Below are 16,806 nucleotides of genomic sequence, written 5' to 3' on the forward strand. Positions count from 1 at the left end.
GTAACTTGGCAACTACAAGTCAACTTATTCTACTAACCCGAACACTAACACCTAACCCTAACCTAACAGTCTACTGACAGTCTACTGCAGCCTACTAATACTCTAATGAGAGTTAGTTGACATGTAGTTGAACAGTTACTTATAGTTAGTCGAATGTCTAAAGTGGACTATCGAAATAAAGTGTTACCTAATTCTGTAACAGTGTGGAGAACAAACACCTTCACACGTGTCCTCTCACCCTTTCCATTTATTTTTTTTCATAATGTGGAATTTTTAATGTATATTTTCTTTCTTTAATATCAGTCATTTTTCCATTTTTGGTTTATCTCCACGCCTCTGGGGGCTCTGAAAAGGTTGACTTATTTCAATTAAAATAATAAGCACACACGATAACAAGAAAAAGTCCTTCTGCACCAAATCGCCATCATCTTAATGAAGGGGGTTGCGTTTTCGAGAGGAGGGACGGCACAGCCAGAATGTTAACATGGTTTTCTATTGTGTCTCTGTCGGTCTCCTGTTCTGTCCTCGTCCCGACCGCTGCTATCTACGACTCCTGTCTTTAGTCTCTTCTGTGAGTCTGGTACTTTCACACTTTGCCTTTATGCTGTTTACTGTGTGTTTGTGTTGTTTCAAATTTACTTTCAAAAATGGAGGTAAATAAATGTATAAAGCTAAGATTTTAGGTAACCTTTTAAAATGTAATCAAATTAAAATTAAAATTATACTCAATATTGTTTTAATAAATTGTATAATTATTATTATTACTTTAAGAAGTACATTCTACTGTGCAATAGTAATGTATTTCTTTCATAATATCTTCAAGTTAAACTGAAGTTTCACTTTTCCAGGTTGTATTGAAGACCTTTGAGTTTCTGTGTTCTTTGAGCTGTTCTGTGTCTCCAGAAGTTTAAGTTCATGTGTTAATTGTATGGTGATGGTTATGGTATTTGCCCTATATGCAGACTGCGTGGCTAGGTGCTTGATTTTATACACCGGTGGCAATGGGTCTGATTGAAACACCTGAATTCGATAATTAAGAGCTAGGTGTGTCCCAAAATACACAGCCCGGCCAAATTAAAAAATCGCTGTTTGGATTTAAATAGGCAAATGCTTAAGAGTCAATGATTGGATCATTATTGCATTATGTTTCTAGCATGTTATATGTTTGGCAACAGTTCTTTTGCATTCGCAAAATGTCTGTGCAAACAGTAGTTCCTCACTTTCAGTGGTTAAAACTAAACTGCATTCATTCAGTACACATGCACAGCAAATATAATTTTTGGTATGAATATGTGTAAAGCTATACCCCTACTATTATCCAGGTTATATAGGCTATAGTTTATTGCCTAGCCTATACCATTTATCTTTTTTTTTTTTTTGTACTCTGTTGCCTTTTCTATACTCTGTATTGATATCCTTTTTTATACCCCATATCTCTTTGTATATACCTATAACACTTTTCTATAACCTATACCCAATTTACTCTAGTGGTTCTCAAACTGTGGTACAGTACATGTACCATTGGTGGTACACAGAATATCCCCAAGTGGTACATGGCACGAAAAATTTCTGATTAAATAAATAAAATAAACATTTATTTGCTTTTTTTATTTATTTTTATTTACTAGCTTTATACAGCTTTGTTCTTCTAAGGCTGTATTGCATAGGCCGAATTATTTTGAGATGTCAAGCTGTGCTCTGGTGTGGAAATACTGATAAGGACTCCTTGCATCGGAGTGTAATGCACCATAATTTTAATCCACATTCAAAAAAAGAGCGAACAGTATCAACTGCCTCTGCAAAAACTTAGGCTAGGCACTTGATATCAAAGGCAAGATATGAATTATTTGACATTAAAGCTGATTTAATAGTGACTTGCTTTTGACTCTGACACTTTGCTTTAACCTACAGTTGTGGTCAGAATTATTGGCACCCCTGGTAAATATGAACAAAGATGGCTGTAAAAATAAATCTGCATTGTTTATCCTTTTGATCGTTCGTTCCAAAAATTCACAAAAGTCGAACCTTTCATTGAGGTAAAATAATTGAAAGTGGGGGGGAAAACCACATTATGAAATAATGTTTTTCTCCAAAACACGTTGGCCACAATTATTGGCACCCCTAGAATTTTTTATTGGTAAAATATCTCTGAAGTATATTCCCATTAATATATATATATATATATATATATATATATATATATATACATATATATATATATATATATATATATATATATATATATATATATATATATATATAAAGTAAATACATTTTTTGACTAGGAACATGACATTGTCTAGCTATAACTTTTGTTTCACAGGAGTATAAATATCAATTATCGTCCTAATGCACAATATTTTACCCCCCACTTTAAAATATTTTACTTCAATGAAAGATTAGAGTTTTGCGAGTTTGTTTAATGAAATATCAAAAGGATAAACAATGCAGATTTATTTTTTACAGCTACCTGTATCACCTGGGGTGCCAATGATTTTGACCACATCTGTATGTATGGTTTATATAGCTTGTTCTATCCAAGTATATTCTATATCCTTAGATGTCCCTTTTTCTCTTTGTTTCATCTATGTCTTTGAAAATGATCAGAATCTGACAAAATCGCTCTCATTGTCTCCTGCTCTCTTAGTGTATGTGCGGTTTAATGCCAGCCATGGGTTCCCAGTGGAATTGGAAAGGGGTGCGAGTGTAGCTGAGCTGAAGGAGATGGTGGGGCGTTTGCAGGGCGTACAGCCTGATCAACTGCGGGTCATCTTTGCTGGACGAGAGCTCTGCAATGAATCCACACTTCAGGTAAAAACAGTTAAATTATAATCAAGTAATGTACTTTATATGTGCTTTAGTATGTTAGTCAACACATCAAAATAAGGGTAAAATATACTTTTGCACATTCAATACAATTTAAGCACAAAACAAGGGTTTGCTTTCTCACTCTCTTTGTGCATTTGTGTTTGGATAATTAGGTTGCTCTTTGCAAGTAAGAGAACATCTTGTAAAGTGTATTAGACCGAGCAGACAGCTTGTTATTACAAAGCTTTTCATTTATCAGTTTCCTCTATTTCTCATGCTTTTGCTTAGTCTCTCTCTCTCTCTCTCTCTCTCTCTCTCTCTCTCTCTCTCTCTCTCTCTCTCTCTCTCTCTCTCTCTCTCTCTCTCTCTCTCTCTCTCTCTCTCTCTCTCTCTCTCTCTCTCTCTCTCATTCTTTCTCAGCATTGTGAATGAGGAGGTCTCTGTGGGGTCTCTGTCAGAGTTAACAGAGCCAAAGTATCTCCTGAACTTTAGTCCAGACTGCTTCATTAATCCTGACCTTCTTAATTATGCATTAAACCAGACACACACTTACTGAAGCATTCAGAAGCACTTTTCCTTGTCCACGCACATTCATGCTAAAGAGGTGTACAATAACCGGAGAAAGCAATCTGTTGCTTTACCATGCATCTCAATGGCAGTTTCTTGGGTGACATAGGACCCCTGGAAGTACACATTTTGCAATCTGCCATCTTACTTGAGTTTTTGAGTGATTTCCTGACCTAAGCTGTGAATGTCATGTGCAGTGTTGGAGGTAACACATTACAAGTAAAGCAAGTTACGTATTTAGATAACTTTTTAACTAGTAAAGTAACGCATTACTTTAATTTACACCAAGATATTTGTTACTTTTTTAAATAAGTAACGCAAGTTACTTTGTTTTCCCATTTATTGACTGACGGCTCTCCTGTACTTGAAATCGTGCAGAGGTGTTGTGTGCGCTGTGTGAACATGATGGTTATTGTAGTTCTAGACTAAATGCAAGCATGAATTTACTCATCTCTCTTGCACAAAAACAGTATTCAGTATTCCTCAAAATATATAAAGATAGTAAAATGCAAACGTCTCGGTTACGTATGTAACCCTCATTCCTTTTCAGTCGGTCACATTCGACGTCACGTCCACTTCTAGTGTAACTAAATGAGCCAATATACGTTGGCATACGAGTTTTCCATCTGACTCACCGCCCGCAGCGCGGGTATAAATGCGGAAGCGGATGCATCACATATTTGGTTTCCGATTCGGAGCCAAGCAGGTGACCCGGTCGCCCCGCGGGGGTACAGCAACTGTGACGACGTAACGTCTCTGTTCCCTTCTTCAGGAAACGAGGGTTATATATGTAACCGAGACGTTCCCTTTCAGCCAGTCACGTTTGACGTTACGTCAGAACTGATCCAACGAATTGAGGAAATCCCTTAGATCGCCCTGCATAAGCCTCCTACTCCCCTTGCACTTGTTGGGGCGGAAGATGGGACAGGGCTTATGCAGAGAATGTCAAACACAGCTGTTCCGCATGACCCACTGAGTGAGACTATTGGATAACACTGGGAAAGTGTGTCCTTTCCAATGGGAAAGGAATGCTGCAGAATCCACATCCTGCCCTTAGGGAGGTACCATGTGGAGCTTACACATATGGACTGGCCAAGTAAGGAAGTACAACATATGGGATGTCTCTGGGGTGGCTCCAGCCTAGTAAGGCACACCGGCAGAGACGACACAGCGGACTCAGTCGAGGGAAAGACATGGTTCACCACCTGGTCCCTGAAGGGAGTGGTAGGAACTTTGGGCACATATCCGGGCCGAGGTCTCAGGATAATGTGAGAGCTGGCCGGCCCGAATTCCAGGCACGATTCGTCTCGATCGCTACAAACAAATCTCGGGGATGGATGCACCTGAAGATGTGTTTCTGCGTTAGCATTTTGCATGGAAGCTTGATTGGTCGTAACTCACCGCCTTTCTTGGGTACAATGAAGTAGGGGCTGTAGAACCCCGCCTTCATATTGGCTGGAGGGACTGGCTCAATTGCGTCCTTTCTAGACCACTATGGTGGACAATGCCCAACCCAGGGAGCGTCGCTCTTAAGGCGAGATCCATCGCTGCACTCAGTTCCTACATAACCCCTGGGTCGGAACTACCCTTGTGCAGTTCCTTTAGCACTTGGACCTGGTTGACCTGCTGGAGCACCATGGCATTCAAGGCGGAGGCGGCTTCTCCACAGGCTCTGTAAGCCTCAGCGGCCCGGGAAAGCATAGCCATCAGCTCCGGGTCAAACTCGGGCAATGTTACGGACTCCGAAGGGGGCAATGCAGCCGAATCTTCCTCCTCAGAGTACGCAAAATGCAGCAATTGACATCCGATCATCTGGCGGAGCCCCAAAGGAAACAACTGGCACCCCAAGAGAGGAACCAGCACACTCCTTCGAAAGCTCCACAGCTTGCGGTGTGGTAGAGGAGTGAGGGACCCACAGGGATTGGTTACCCGGTGGGAAGCCCTCACTATGATTTTCAGGCCACCAAAGCTATCAGCAAAAGTAGCCCTTTTCTGATGGCCATCAGAAGAGGAACTAGATCAGGGGATAGGTCTTGACGGCAACAGTCATCGTCCCACAGTGGGTACATGACTCATCCACGAAAGCTACCTCAGCGTGCTTAATACCCAAGGCAAGGCAAGTTTATTTATATAGCACATTTCATACACTATGGCAATTCAAAGTGCTTTACATAGAGAGGAATAAAAATAATCACAAAATAAAAGCAAGGAGAATTCAAACAGTTATTCAAAAGCTTTACATAAAAAGGAATTATAATAATCACACTATAACAATTCATAGAGCTTTGCATATAAAATAGACACAAATTAAAAGCAGGGGAAATAAAAACAGTTACAAAAGGAATTAAAAGAGATAAATGATACAGTTAATTAATTAATTAATTAAAAGTAAATAAACTTCTCATCTGGCAAAGCACCGGTGTATTTTATTTTGACTCTGAGATTTCTCCATGACGGGCAGTATTGTTCTGTGGATTTTCATATACCGTGGATTATCTGAGCCCACCAGATTAGTAATCTGTACCAATTCAGACCAGTAATCTGTACTAGTCACCACAGTGTTCTCTTGATAATCCGTACCAGACTAGTAATCTGTACTAGTCACCACAGTGTTCCCTTGACCGTCATGAGTCAATCCCTCTCAAACTCCACCACAGAAAGGTGAGCACTTGCTCACAAATTTAGTCATCAGGACCATCGGGGTTTCCCCCACTACTACAATACCCTTCACAAAACAACGGTTATCAATCAGTGCCATTTGAGTTCAGTTTAGAATCAAAAGGAAGAATACCGTAGTTTAGAATCAAAAGGAGAATGCAGAGATAAAATACAGTGTAATCAGTTGGACGAACAGTGTCACAGTGCTCATTCAGTAAATGCACAGCTAAACAGATGTGGATTTGAATGTGACTACTGATCTCTTCTGGAAGCTGGTTCCAGCTGCGGCTGGCATAGTAGCTAAAAGCAGACTCACCATGCTTAGAGTGAACCCTTGGTATTTTTAGTTGATGTGATCCTAGTGATCTGAGTGATCCGTTGGGTTTATATTCAGTGAGCATATCTGCAATGTATTGAGGTCCTAGGCCATTGAATGATTTATATACAACTGATAATACTTTAAAATCAATCCTAAATGTAACTGGGAGCCAGTGTAAAGACCTGAGGACTGGTGTGATATGTTCATATTTTCTGGTTGTGCTCAGAATCCTGGCAGCAGCGTTCTGAATGAGCTACAACTGTCTAATGGTCTTTTTGGGAAGGCCAGTGAGGAGTCCATTACAATAGTCCACCCAAGTTTCTCTAAGTCTTGTCCGGAAACAAAGCATCTAATTCTTGCAATATTTTTTAGATGATAGTATGCTGATTTAGTTATTGTTTTGACATGACTACTGAAGACTCCAGACTCCAGTTTCCAGACTCCAGAATCACACAGAGATTCCTGACTTGATTTTTAGTTGTTAGTCCCCTAGCGTCAAGGTATGCATTCACTTTGAGAACTTCATCTTTGTTTCCAAACGCAATGACTTCAGTTTTGTCTTTGTTTAGCTGAAGAAAGTTTTGGCACATCCAACTATTGACTTCATCAATACATTGGCACAGGGAGTCAACGGGGCTGTAATCGTTAGGCTATAGGGCTAAGTAGAGCTGTGTGTCATCTGCATAGCTGTGGTAAGCAATTTGGTTCTTTCTCATTATTTGGCTCAGTGGGAGCATATATAGGTTGAACAGGAGTGGCGCAAGAGTTGAGCCTTGAGGGACTCCGCATGTCATGGATGTCCACTCAGACTTATGGTCTCCTATACTCACATAATAACCTCTCCCATCTAAGTATGACCTGAACCATTTTAGGACTGTCCCAGAAAGCCCAACCCAGTTTTCCAGCCTGTCAATAAGTATGTTGTGATCGACAGTGTCAAATGCAGCACTGAGGTCGAGTAGTACCAGCACTGATAATTTGGCTGAATCAGTATTTAAGCGAATATCGTTTATTATCTTTATGAGCTGTGAAGCGGTCGGAAACCAGATTGAAAATTGTCAAAGTATCCATTCGAGCTTCAGAATTTGTTCAGCTGATTGAAGACAACTTTTTCAATGATCTTGCCTATGAAAGGAAGATTTGAGGTCTATAGTTTCTTAAAATGGTCTTATCCAGATTGCTCTTTTTCAGGAGGGGCTTGACAACTGCAGTTTTAAGGGAGTTTAAAAAAACACTCAGAGATAAGTGAGGAGTTTACCACTTCTAGGAGATCTGCTTCTAAACAGTTTAACACACTTTTGAAAAAAGATGTGGGAAGTGTGTCAAGGGCGCAGGTTGATTTGTCAGGGGGGGTTTGTCAGTCTCTCTACAGTAGCAAAGAGAGTGTGTGTGTGTTGTTTAAGTTGGTGTTTATAATATTCGAGAAGAAAGTCTGTCTAGCTTTGCCTAGTTCCATATTGAAAGCATGGATGCTGTCTTTGTAGATGTTATAATGGACTACAAGTTTAGTCTTCCGTCATATGCGCTCTGCTCTTCTGCATTGCCTTTTCATATTTTGCACTGCTGTTGAGTTTCTCCAAGGTGCTTTTAGTCTGCCACTCTTCTTCCTGACTTTCACAGGAGCAATGTCATCAATTACACTTTTAACTTTTGAGTTAAAAGAATCAAGGAGAAAATCAACAGAGTCAGCAGATATGCTTGGTGTTAAAGATATAGCCTTCATAAATAGTACACTAGTGTTCTCATTTAAGCATCTCTTCTTGACAGACACAGATCTAGCTTCAGTGGCAGGACAGATCAATATATCAAAGAAAATACAGAAATGATCAGACAGTGCTACATCCTTAATAACAATCGATGCAATGTTTAGACCCTTACTGATTAGTAAATCTAGAGTGTGTCCACGATTGTGTGTGGGTCCATGTACATGCTGAGTCAGATCAAAAGTTTTTAAAACAGTTTTGATTTCTTTTGCCATATTGTTTTCTGCATTATCTATGTGGATGTTAAAATCTCCAGCAATATCAAAACAGTCAAACTCTGAGGTATGTGTTGATAACAGTTCAGTAAAATCCTCAGCAAAGGCTGGAGGGTATTTTAGAGGCCTGTAAATAATAAGTAAAATGCGTGGAGCACCTTGTAACACAATACCCAGATATTCGAAAGATGGGTAATTCCCAAAAGATATTTGCTTATATTGATAGACATCTTTAAAAAGAGCAGAGACACCCCCACCTCTCTTTACAGCTCTGCAGACACTCATAAAAGTAAAGTTAGGAGGGGATGTTTCATTGAGGACTGTTGCACTGCAGCTGTCTTCTAGCCATGTTTCATTTAGAAACATAAAATCCAGGTTGTTTGTGGTTATTAAGTCGTTGACTAGAAGTTATTTATTTTTAAGTGAGCAGATGTTTAAAAGTGCTAACTAAACAGTCTTACTTTTTGTCCCCACAGCAATCTTAGTTTGACGTGTAATAGACACCAGATTAGTTGGGTTTGCTGTACGGCTATTGAAGGCCTTAGACTTTCTATCTTGTAATAGAACAGCAATAGAGAAAGATACAGGCACACTGGGTTCCCGCTTGTTCTGTAAACATTTGAGAAAGTTACTGTTATCATAGTGGGGACCCAACACATATCACTGAGAGCTGGTATCAGTTGTTTTTGGTTCACCTCGAGCAGATGGAGGAGGGTGTGGGCCCTGGCGTTGTGGCAGAGGCCGAAGAGCTCTCACAGGAGGAGGGGGAGGGCGAGCTGGGCCCGCAGGCTTTGGTGTTTTTTTTTTTTTTTTGCTGTCCATTCAGGTGCTGAAGTGAAGTACTGTGGTCATTCATACTGTGTCCAGGTGTGTGTGTGCCATTCAGATTGAGTGGATTGGCACACACTGCAGAAGGATGATGGAGGGAGAAGTAGATATTGTCATTTAGCACTCTTGAACCAAGTTTGTTTGGGTGGTGGCCATCTTGTAGAAACAGTTGTCTCTGACTCCAGAAAAGATTGAAGTTGTCAATGAAGTTCACTCCTTTTACATTGCAGGTTTTTTGCAGCCATGTATTAAGCCCAAGAAACCGTGAAAACCTGTTTGTTCCTCTTGCTGGGAGTGGTCCACTGATGAATGTCTGAACTTTCAGCTTTTTAATTGTTTTAAAAAGTTCATTGGAATCCTTCTTAAGGAGTTCTGACTGCTCTTTATGAATATCATTCTTGCCCACATGAATGATAAGTCGATTTGCAGTCTTATGTTTCATCAGAATGTTCTGAAGTTCCCTGTTTACATCGGAAGTTGTTGCTTGTGGAAGGCAGCACGTAGTTGTATCCCTGCTGCTAATGTTTCTGATTATGGAGTCCCCCACTATCAAAGCCCTGGGCTCGGCTGTGCTCTGAGCTGAGTGCCGCTGTCTGCTCGACCTTGAGCGCCAGTTAGCATTAGTGTTAGCTACTGGCTGATTCGATCTTTGTTTGATCACATTCATAACGTTTGGGGATTCCACATCTAGATTCATTAATACTTCAAATCTGTTCTCAAGATGTATAGGCGGTGGTAGGAAACCAGTGCTTGCAATCCTTGTCAGAGCCGTATCTGGGGTAGAGGATGCTACTGCGGCAATATGTGATGCTCGTGACAATTTGATGTCTTGAGTGCCTTTGGGTCTCGCTCCCTGTTTGTGCCATCGATTTGTATGTCGATCAGTTACGGCTTGTTTCTCTACACTCAGTATGGCCTGTCGAGGAGCACTAGATTCATGGGACTCACCGGCTGTATGCTGAGGGCGTCCATGACGAAGCTCTGTTGTGTGTTCCGTCTGGTTTGGTGGTCCCGCAAGTAACTTTGTTTCAAGAACTGCAATCCTTTGTGAAAGTCTGTGGCAGTTTGTGCAGCAAGTAGATTCTTGAACCAGAAGAGGCATTTTCTCTCTTATACTTTTGAATGTAGGCATTTGTGTTTTCCTTTCCATGGAATGTAAGCTGATGGCTTTCAGTGGGAGGCTGGTCGGATAAAAGAATTCAGCTTTTTTGTAGTAATCCAAGCTTTGTCGTTTGAGCACTGAGCTGATTTGCTGAAGTTAAAATTTGGTGATAAAAGGAGATAAAATATAAAAAATATATAAACGATAGAGCAAAGCGCGGAGCAATAAGCAAAAGCGTCCGAACAGTAGCTGAGCAGGAAGTGGAAAAAGTGACCCAGAAACGTGAAGCAACGATTGTGACTGTCAGCCGGGGCTGCTGTTGTACTTTATTGTAAAGCGACCTTGAGTTTTCTGAAAGGCGCAATATAACATAAACATATTATTATTATTATTATTATTATTACTTGGTGTCTAATCTCACTTTATTAAGCAATGTCTTTGCTGCTGACTTTCGATGATCCAATTCAACCATACTAATAAGAAAAAAGGGACTTTAGATAAACATCACATTTGTGTGTGTGTGTGTGTGTGTGTGTGTGTGTGTGTGTGTGTGTGTGTGTGTGTGTGTGTGTGTGGGGGGGTTATCGCTGAAGAGTTTTGAACTTTTTTCTCCTGCGTCCTATTCTTTGTATTTAGCTGCACCGTTTACTTTACAGGCGTGAATTTGCATCAAATAATTTAGAAAAACGTTTCCACAAAAACATTAATCAGCACAACTGATTTTAACATTGAGCAGCAAATCAGCATATTATAATGATTTCTGAAGGATCAGGTGACACTGAAGACTGGAGTAATGATGCTGAAAATTCAGCTTTGATCACAGATAAAACATTCAATTCGAAAAACAGTATTTTGAATTATAAATATTTCACAATATTACTCCAACCCCAAAGTTTTGAATGGTAGTAAATGCATATATACCTAACATGGGTTAAAAATGCATAAGCAGTTCACATTTTGAGTTGTGCCATACTTATGCCATTGTGGCACCGTTTATGCCACTCATCTCGTAAATATGATCAGTTTAACATGGATCTTTGATTTTATGTGGGTAAAAAGGATGGGGAAAGACATTCACCTATATGTGCAGACAACACACACGGTAAGGAAATATTGAGCTCTTGTGTATGTCAACAACAAGGTTTGTCTAGTTTTTGCCACTGAAGTCTGAACAAAGCACAGTACATTCGTGTGATACATGGTACCTCATTTTCACTGATGAAACTCCTGCAGTGTGTAAGATCTGTAGCAGATGCTGTGTGGAGCTCATCGTCTCACCTCATAACTCAACTGAAAATCATCTGCTCATCATTTGTCCCACCGGCGATAAGGTGCACATGATGTCACACACTGACAAGTATAAAGTACAAAGTTTTGTACACAAGTGTAATATAGTAACAGTGGCGTGGGAAATTGTTATTTATAGCCTACCATTTAGCTTTAGATTGTTTAATTTAGGCTTTAAGATTTAATGTTAATACACAAATTACTTCAAACACCATACATGGCATATCCTTTAGATTGGCGGGTTTGAGTGTGGCAAAATCCAGTTTATTATGCATTCAGCAAATTGATTTTGTGTTCAGCAATAGACCTTGTTGGGAAAACAAATGCTACATCGCTAAGCTGGGAATATTTTGGATTTGTGCCAAACGAGAGAGGTGAACCAATACATTTGGATGAAGCCATATGTTGGCTTTGTAAATGTTAAAAGGGCGAACACTTCAATCGTGTTTGTTCAAGTGATGTCTTCAAGTTCCTGTGAACGCAAACGCACAGCTGGTTAGGTTGGTATTAGAGAGGCTTTTTCCAAACTGGCCAAATACAAGCCAGACAGCGATAAATGGATGTATTTGGTGGTCGAGAATGTGCCGCTCCGTACTGTGGAGAAACCTGCCTTAAGAGCAATGCTCCAGCCGTTCGATAAACAATATGAATAGCCAATCACAAACTTAAATTTCAAACACTGTCATTCTCCAGTTATTGAATTTATTTAAGAAGACCATCATTGCTGAGCTGCAAGAAAGTGATTTATTTTCCACCACTGCTGATATGTGGTCCGGCTTTAACATGACTCCATTTATGAGTCTGACCATGCATATCATAAAGCAAGAATGAAAGCTGAAGAGCAGGTGCCTGCAGACTATGTTCATACCCTAAAGCCACACGGACGATAATTTATCAGAATCTCTTCGCTGTTCATTCAAGGAGTGGGGATTCATTGAAAGAAAGCTTGCATGCATCACCACAGATAACTGGGCCAATATTGTAGCCGCTGTTAAGAAGTTAGAATGATCGTGGCTGAACTGATGTGGCCACAATCATATCCTGGCCGTCACAAATGGAGTGTCAGCTGAAAAGGAGAGGACAGCTAGGATCATGGGATTGCGCTGAAATTTGGTAGCTGCATTCGCCCACAGTTGGCAGAAAATGAGAAATCTTTGTGAAGAGCAAGAGGCCCTAAACCTGATGAGTTGAAAGAATTATGGGAGGACGTTTCATTGTCAATTCCAGTTAGAGGTGGGCAAAATGGGGAAAAAAATGTAATCCGCCAAGTCATAATTTCGAATTTGACTAGGAACCCGGTTTAGCCTACATTTTGAAATCAAAATGGCAGATTTTTTTTTCTTTTCTTTAGAGTTATATATTTATTTAGCTGCTCAAAATCATACACTGTAAAAAATTTACATTTTGAAAAATTGTGGAAACTGACAAATTAATATTGGCTCAATAAATGGCTTCCAAATAATTATTCCCATGCAAAAAGATGCATTGTTCTAATCACAGCTTGAGGTCTTCACTTAAAATGTATACAATTCACAGAAAATCAATTAGGCCAATTGAAAATGTGACCAGTCCCTATAAAGTTTTGAGTTGGAGGGGTCTGAAATCTTTTTGGGAACCTTTTACTTATACACTTGTCTACATTCCAATGAAACAACTTTATCAGTAAAGAAAACCACTTATATAAAAACATATTTATATTTGATCTATTGTACCTCTCAGAACCACAGCCGGTAGTTGGTCCATGACCACCGCAGTGGTAAAAATACTGCTATGTCACAGTCTTAACTTAAGGTAATCTTTCAATCACGCTAGAGCTCATAAATCAGTGGAGAAATATAAATTGTACAGACTTGTTCACACATTTCCTGTCATTTTCCAGTCCTTACTTGAGGTTTTGACTGATAGAACAGACATTTAGAACAGTGGTTGTCTCTAGAGATGTTATGCTTGCCTTCATGTCATTGCCAGGAAGTTCCTATACTTACAGAATAAGTTCTGAAGTCTAATTACAATGCAGTACAGTGTGATTTAGAACAGATTAGACATGTTGGACAATTTCATATTTCTTTCTCCCTCTTTTTCTTCCTGAGAAGCACAATCTATTTATTATTCCTCATAAGTGTGAAGTCAGTGATTTACCCTATCTGTTTATAATTCTTGTGCTGCCAAAGAGAATGATGGGAAAGGTATAGGCTGGGGAATATAGCCTGCTGCTTCATAAAGTGTTAGTAAACAAAATGTGTGCAAACTACTGTAACTGTAGAGTGAGCACTCACAAAGAACATTTAATTATGATCAATACCAATTTGCAAGGTTTGGGTGCAAAAAGAACATTTCTCACTGGTAATTACGCCATTGTGGTGCAGTTTATGGCACTCATCTCGTAAATATCATCAGTTTAATGTGACTTGAAGGAATTGCAATTCTCTACTGTTGTTCTCTGGATATTCATATAAATCTCTCTCTCTCTTTCTCTCTCTCTCTCTCTGATGAGTCAATGATGAGAGAGAACATATCAATGTTTCTAAACTAATCATGTATATCATTAACTATACATACTGTTTGGCCTACTATAATATTAATGGTTAAAATTAATTAATTTGAACACTTTAGTTGCACAGAAGGCAGTTTTTTATAATAATAACAATCACAGGTTATGTAATAATATAATGAATATATAATAGTGTGCATATATTTAGCAAAATGCTCCTCTCTAGTGTTATTTTTTTTCTAGCTAACTAACGAGTTATGGTCATTGAATCGCTTTAATGAGGTTAATGTAACGTTATATTACATGACATTGTTCACAATCTGTTTTACTGATGTCTTTCCACGGTTGAAACACTGATTGAGTGATTACATGAGACATGATACAGATTTCGGTAAGTTGTAATGTATCTTCCAACATACCTTCTGATGTTCATTCATGTTTAATTTGTGCTACAACTAGTAGTAAAGCGGAAGAGCTGATCAGATCGCGTGCGCTGTGCTGCCTTGAACTACACTTGAACTTGCTACGGCGATATGTTACATCACATTATGCCGGATTCAGACTACACAATGTCTGATTGACGTAAGGTGTTGTCGTGATTCATAAACGACCATGGTCGTCAGGATGGAAGAATATATATCCATATAGTTATCGAAGTCAGTCACACCTCGACTTTCTTCCAAATAACGCACATTTCATTCATAATATTATAAATACGGGCCTCTATATTTTCTGCACAGTTTTGTTTTTCTGAATGGTCTGAATGGCTAATAAAAATAGGTAATACAAAACGATTACTTGGTCACCACCACCAAGGTGAATTGGTTTAGTCTTGACTTCTGGTCGTGACTCGTGAGCGTGAGTGACAGTTATGGGGGGATCAGGGGAAATCTGTTGATTGTCGATGTCGAGTGCCAAATAAGAGATGGACAAGAAAGGTCAAAGCCATTAGGTTCCCAATTTAGAAACGAGCGAAAGATAAAGGTATGCAACTATGTTTTCTCTATATGATTACGGTATCCATGTCATGAATGAAGGGGTTATATTAATTGGTGGGTATAACTCTTATTTGTTAGCCTTTTTGCTATGATTCTTGCTATGCTTAATAATAATTCGTTTTTAACTCAAACACGAGATCTAATTTCACCATAATATTGTTACTACACTGCAAAAATGCTTTTCTTACTTAGTATTTTTGTCTTGTTTCCAGTCCAAATATCAAACATTTCTTAAATAAAGATGCATAACGTTATTTTACAAAAGTAGTAAAATTACATAAGATATTAAGTCGTTTTCTGGGGAAATAAATAAAAATTTTGTTTTTGCTTAAAACAAGCAAAACATTATCTGCCAATGGGGTAACAAAAATTATATTTGGGGGGCGGGGGGCGCTCGAAAGGGGTCTCGCCCAGGGTGTAATTCAATGTAGAACCGCCACTGCTGTCACATCTGTGACGTTGACCAATAGGAGCACAGAATCTCTTCCGTACACAGCTTTCAAACATGGTGAAACAAAAGAGAGATGTGGTATTGGTGCTTCTAGGTGGAATTATGCAATTGAAGAAAGGTTTGTAGAGCTATGCCAACAATACTCCTGCCTTTATGATGTTTCCTCGAGTGATTACCACAACAGAGTGAAAAAAGATAAACGCTGGCGAACAGTAGCCGAGGCGCTTCAGCAACCTAACGAGTGCTGGAATTGGCATCAAGATAACATGCAACTTTGGTAGCCATTGTTTGTTTATGCTCTTGTTTCCGGAAGTCAGTCGCTAGATCTGTCTTCTCCGATGACATCACGCACATCGTTAAAGACGGCAAGCAGTGATTGGTCGGGGAGCAGCGTGTAGTCTGGCAAGTTTCTTGTCCCCGTCACGACAAGAATTTGCATAATCTGACACAGTAACTATCATAACAGACAAAAATATTGTGTAATCTGAAACTGGCATTAAAGAGTAGCAAAACGGTTTAATTATTTAATGTTTGAATTAATATAATTGACCAACTTTGAAAGTTCAGACTTTTTCATATAAAAAATAACAAAACATCAAGCTTATTACGATTTATTGGATTGGAGGCACGCTACAAATAATATTTAGTGAAGTTTTTTTCACGCATCAACTGAAAACAGCATAGACTAAACAATTTATTTTGGGGATTTAAGAATCAATTTTGGGTCATCAAAATAAGAATCGATTAAGGTCGAGAAATTTATATTTTCAACCCAGCCCTTGAGCCCTAGTATGTTGCACAAGACACATCCACAAAGAAAGAAGAGTTTAATCGTGCATTTAAATTTTCATAGTTTGACCAATAGTGTATTTACCACTAAAATCAGAAAATCTGGCCAATAACAGATAAAAGGTAATTGGCAGATCCTCTTTAAAATCAATTTATATGAACAAAAACTTTTTAAAATTGTTTTTATTTTACCAGAGTACCTCTAAAGTAAAAATCTCCATTGTCAATATTGTAGTGATGTATAAAGTACATCACACATAACCACTTTTGTTTTCTGTTGGTCAACGCAGTGAATCCACGTGACGAACTTGAACCCATTGCAAAATGTCAGGAAATCCTTCGCCCTTGTAAGGCTGGAGAAACTGGAAGAACTGGAAGAGAGGGCTATTCTCTGAGAAAACAAAGGAAATTAACATTTGAACTCTCTCGCTATATTACCATCCCCATTCGAGACACGATCACACTTGAGTTGATCACCTCCCAATTTACACATCATTCCCTTCACCCATCCCTACCTGAATTCACCCAAG

At 39.1% G+C, this 16,806-nt stretch overlaps 1 protein-coding gene across 1 annotated transcript in view; it reads left to right on the forward strand.

Moving 5' to 3' along the window:
• Positions 1-16,806, forward strand: part of prkn (parkin RBR E3 ubiquitin protein ligase) — a 164,366-nt gene that overhangs the window by 36,241 nt on the left and 111,319 nt on the right. The window contains exon 2 of the mRNA XM_084391429.1: positions 2,648-2,811. Within this exon, the coding sequence (XP_084247555.1) occupies positions 2,648-2,811 (164 nt within the window). The remainder of the gene's footprint in view (positions 1-2,647; positions 2,812-16,806) is intronic.

This window comes from Rutilus rutilus (genome assembly GCF_951802725.1).
Source record: "Rutilus rutilus genome assembly, chromosome: 20".
Lineage (NCBI taxonomy): Eukaryota > Metazoa > Chordata > Actinopteri > Cypriniformes > Leuciscidae > Rutilus > Rutilus rutilus.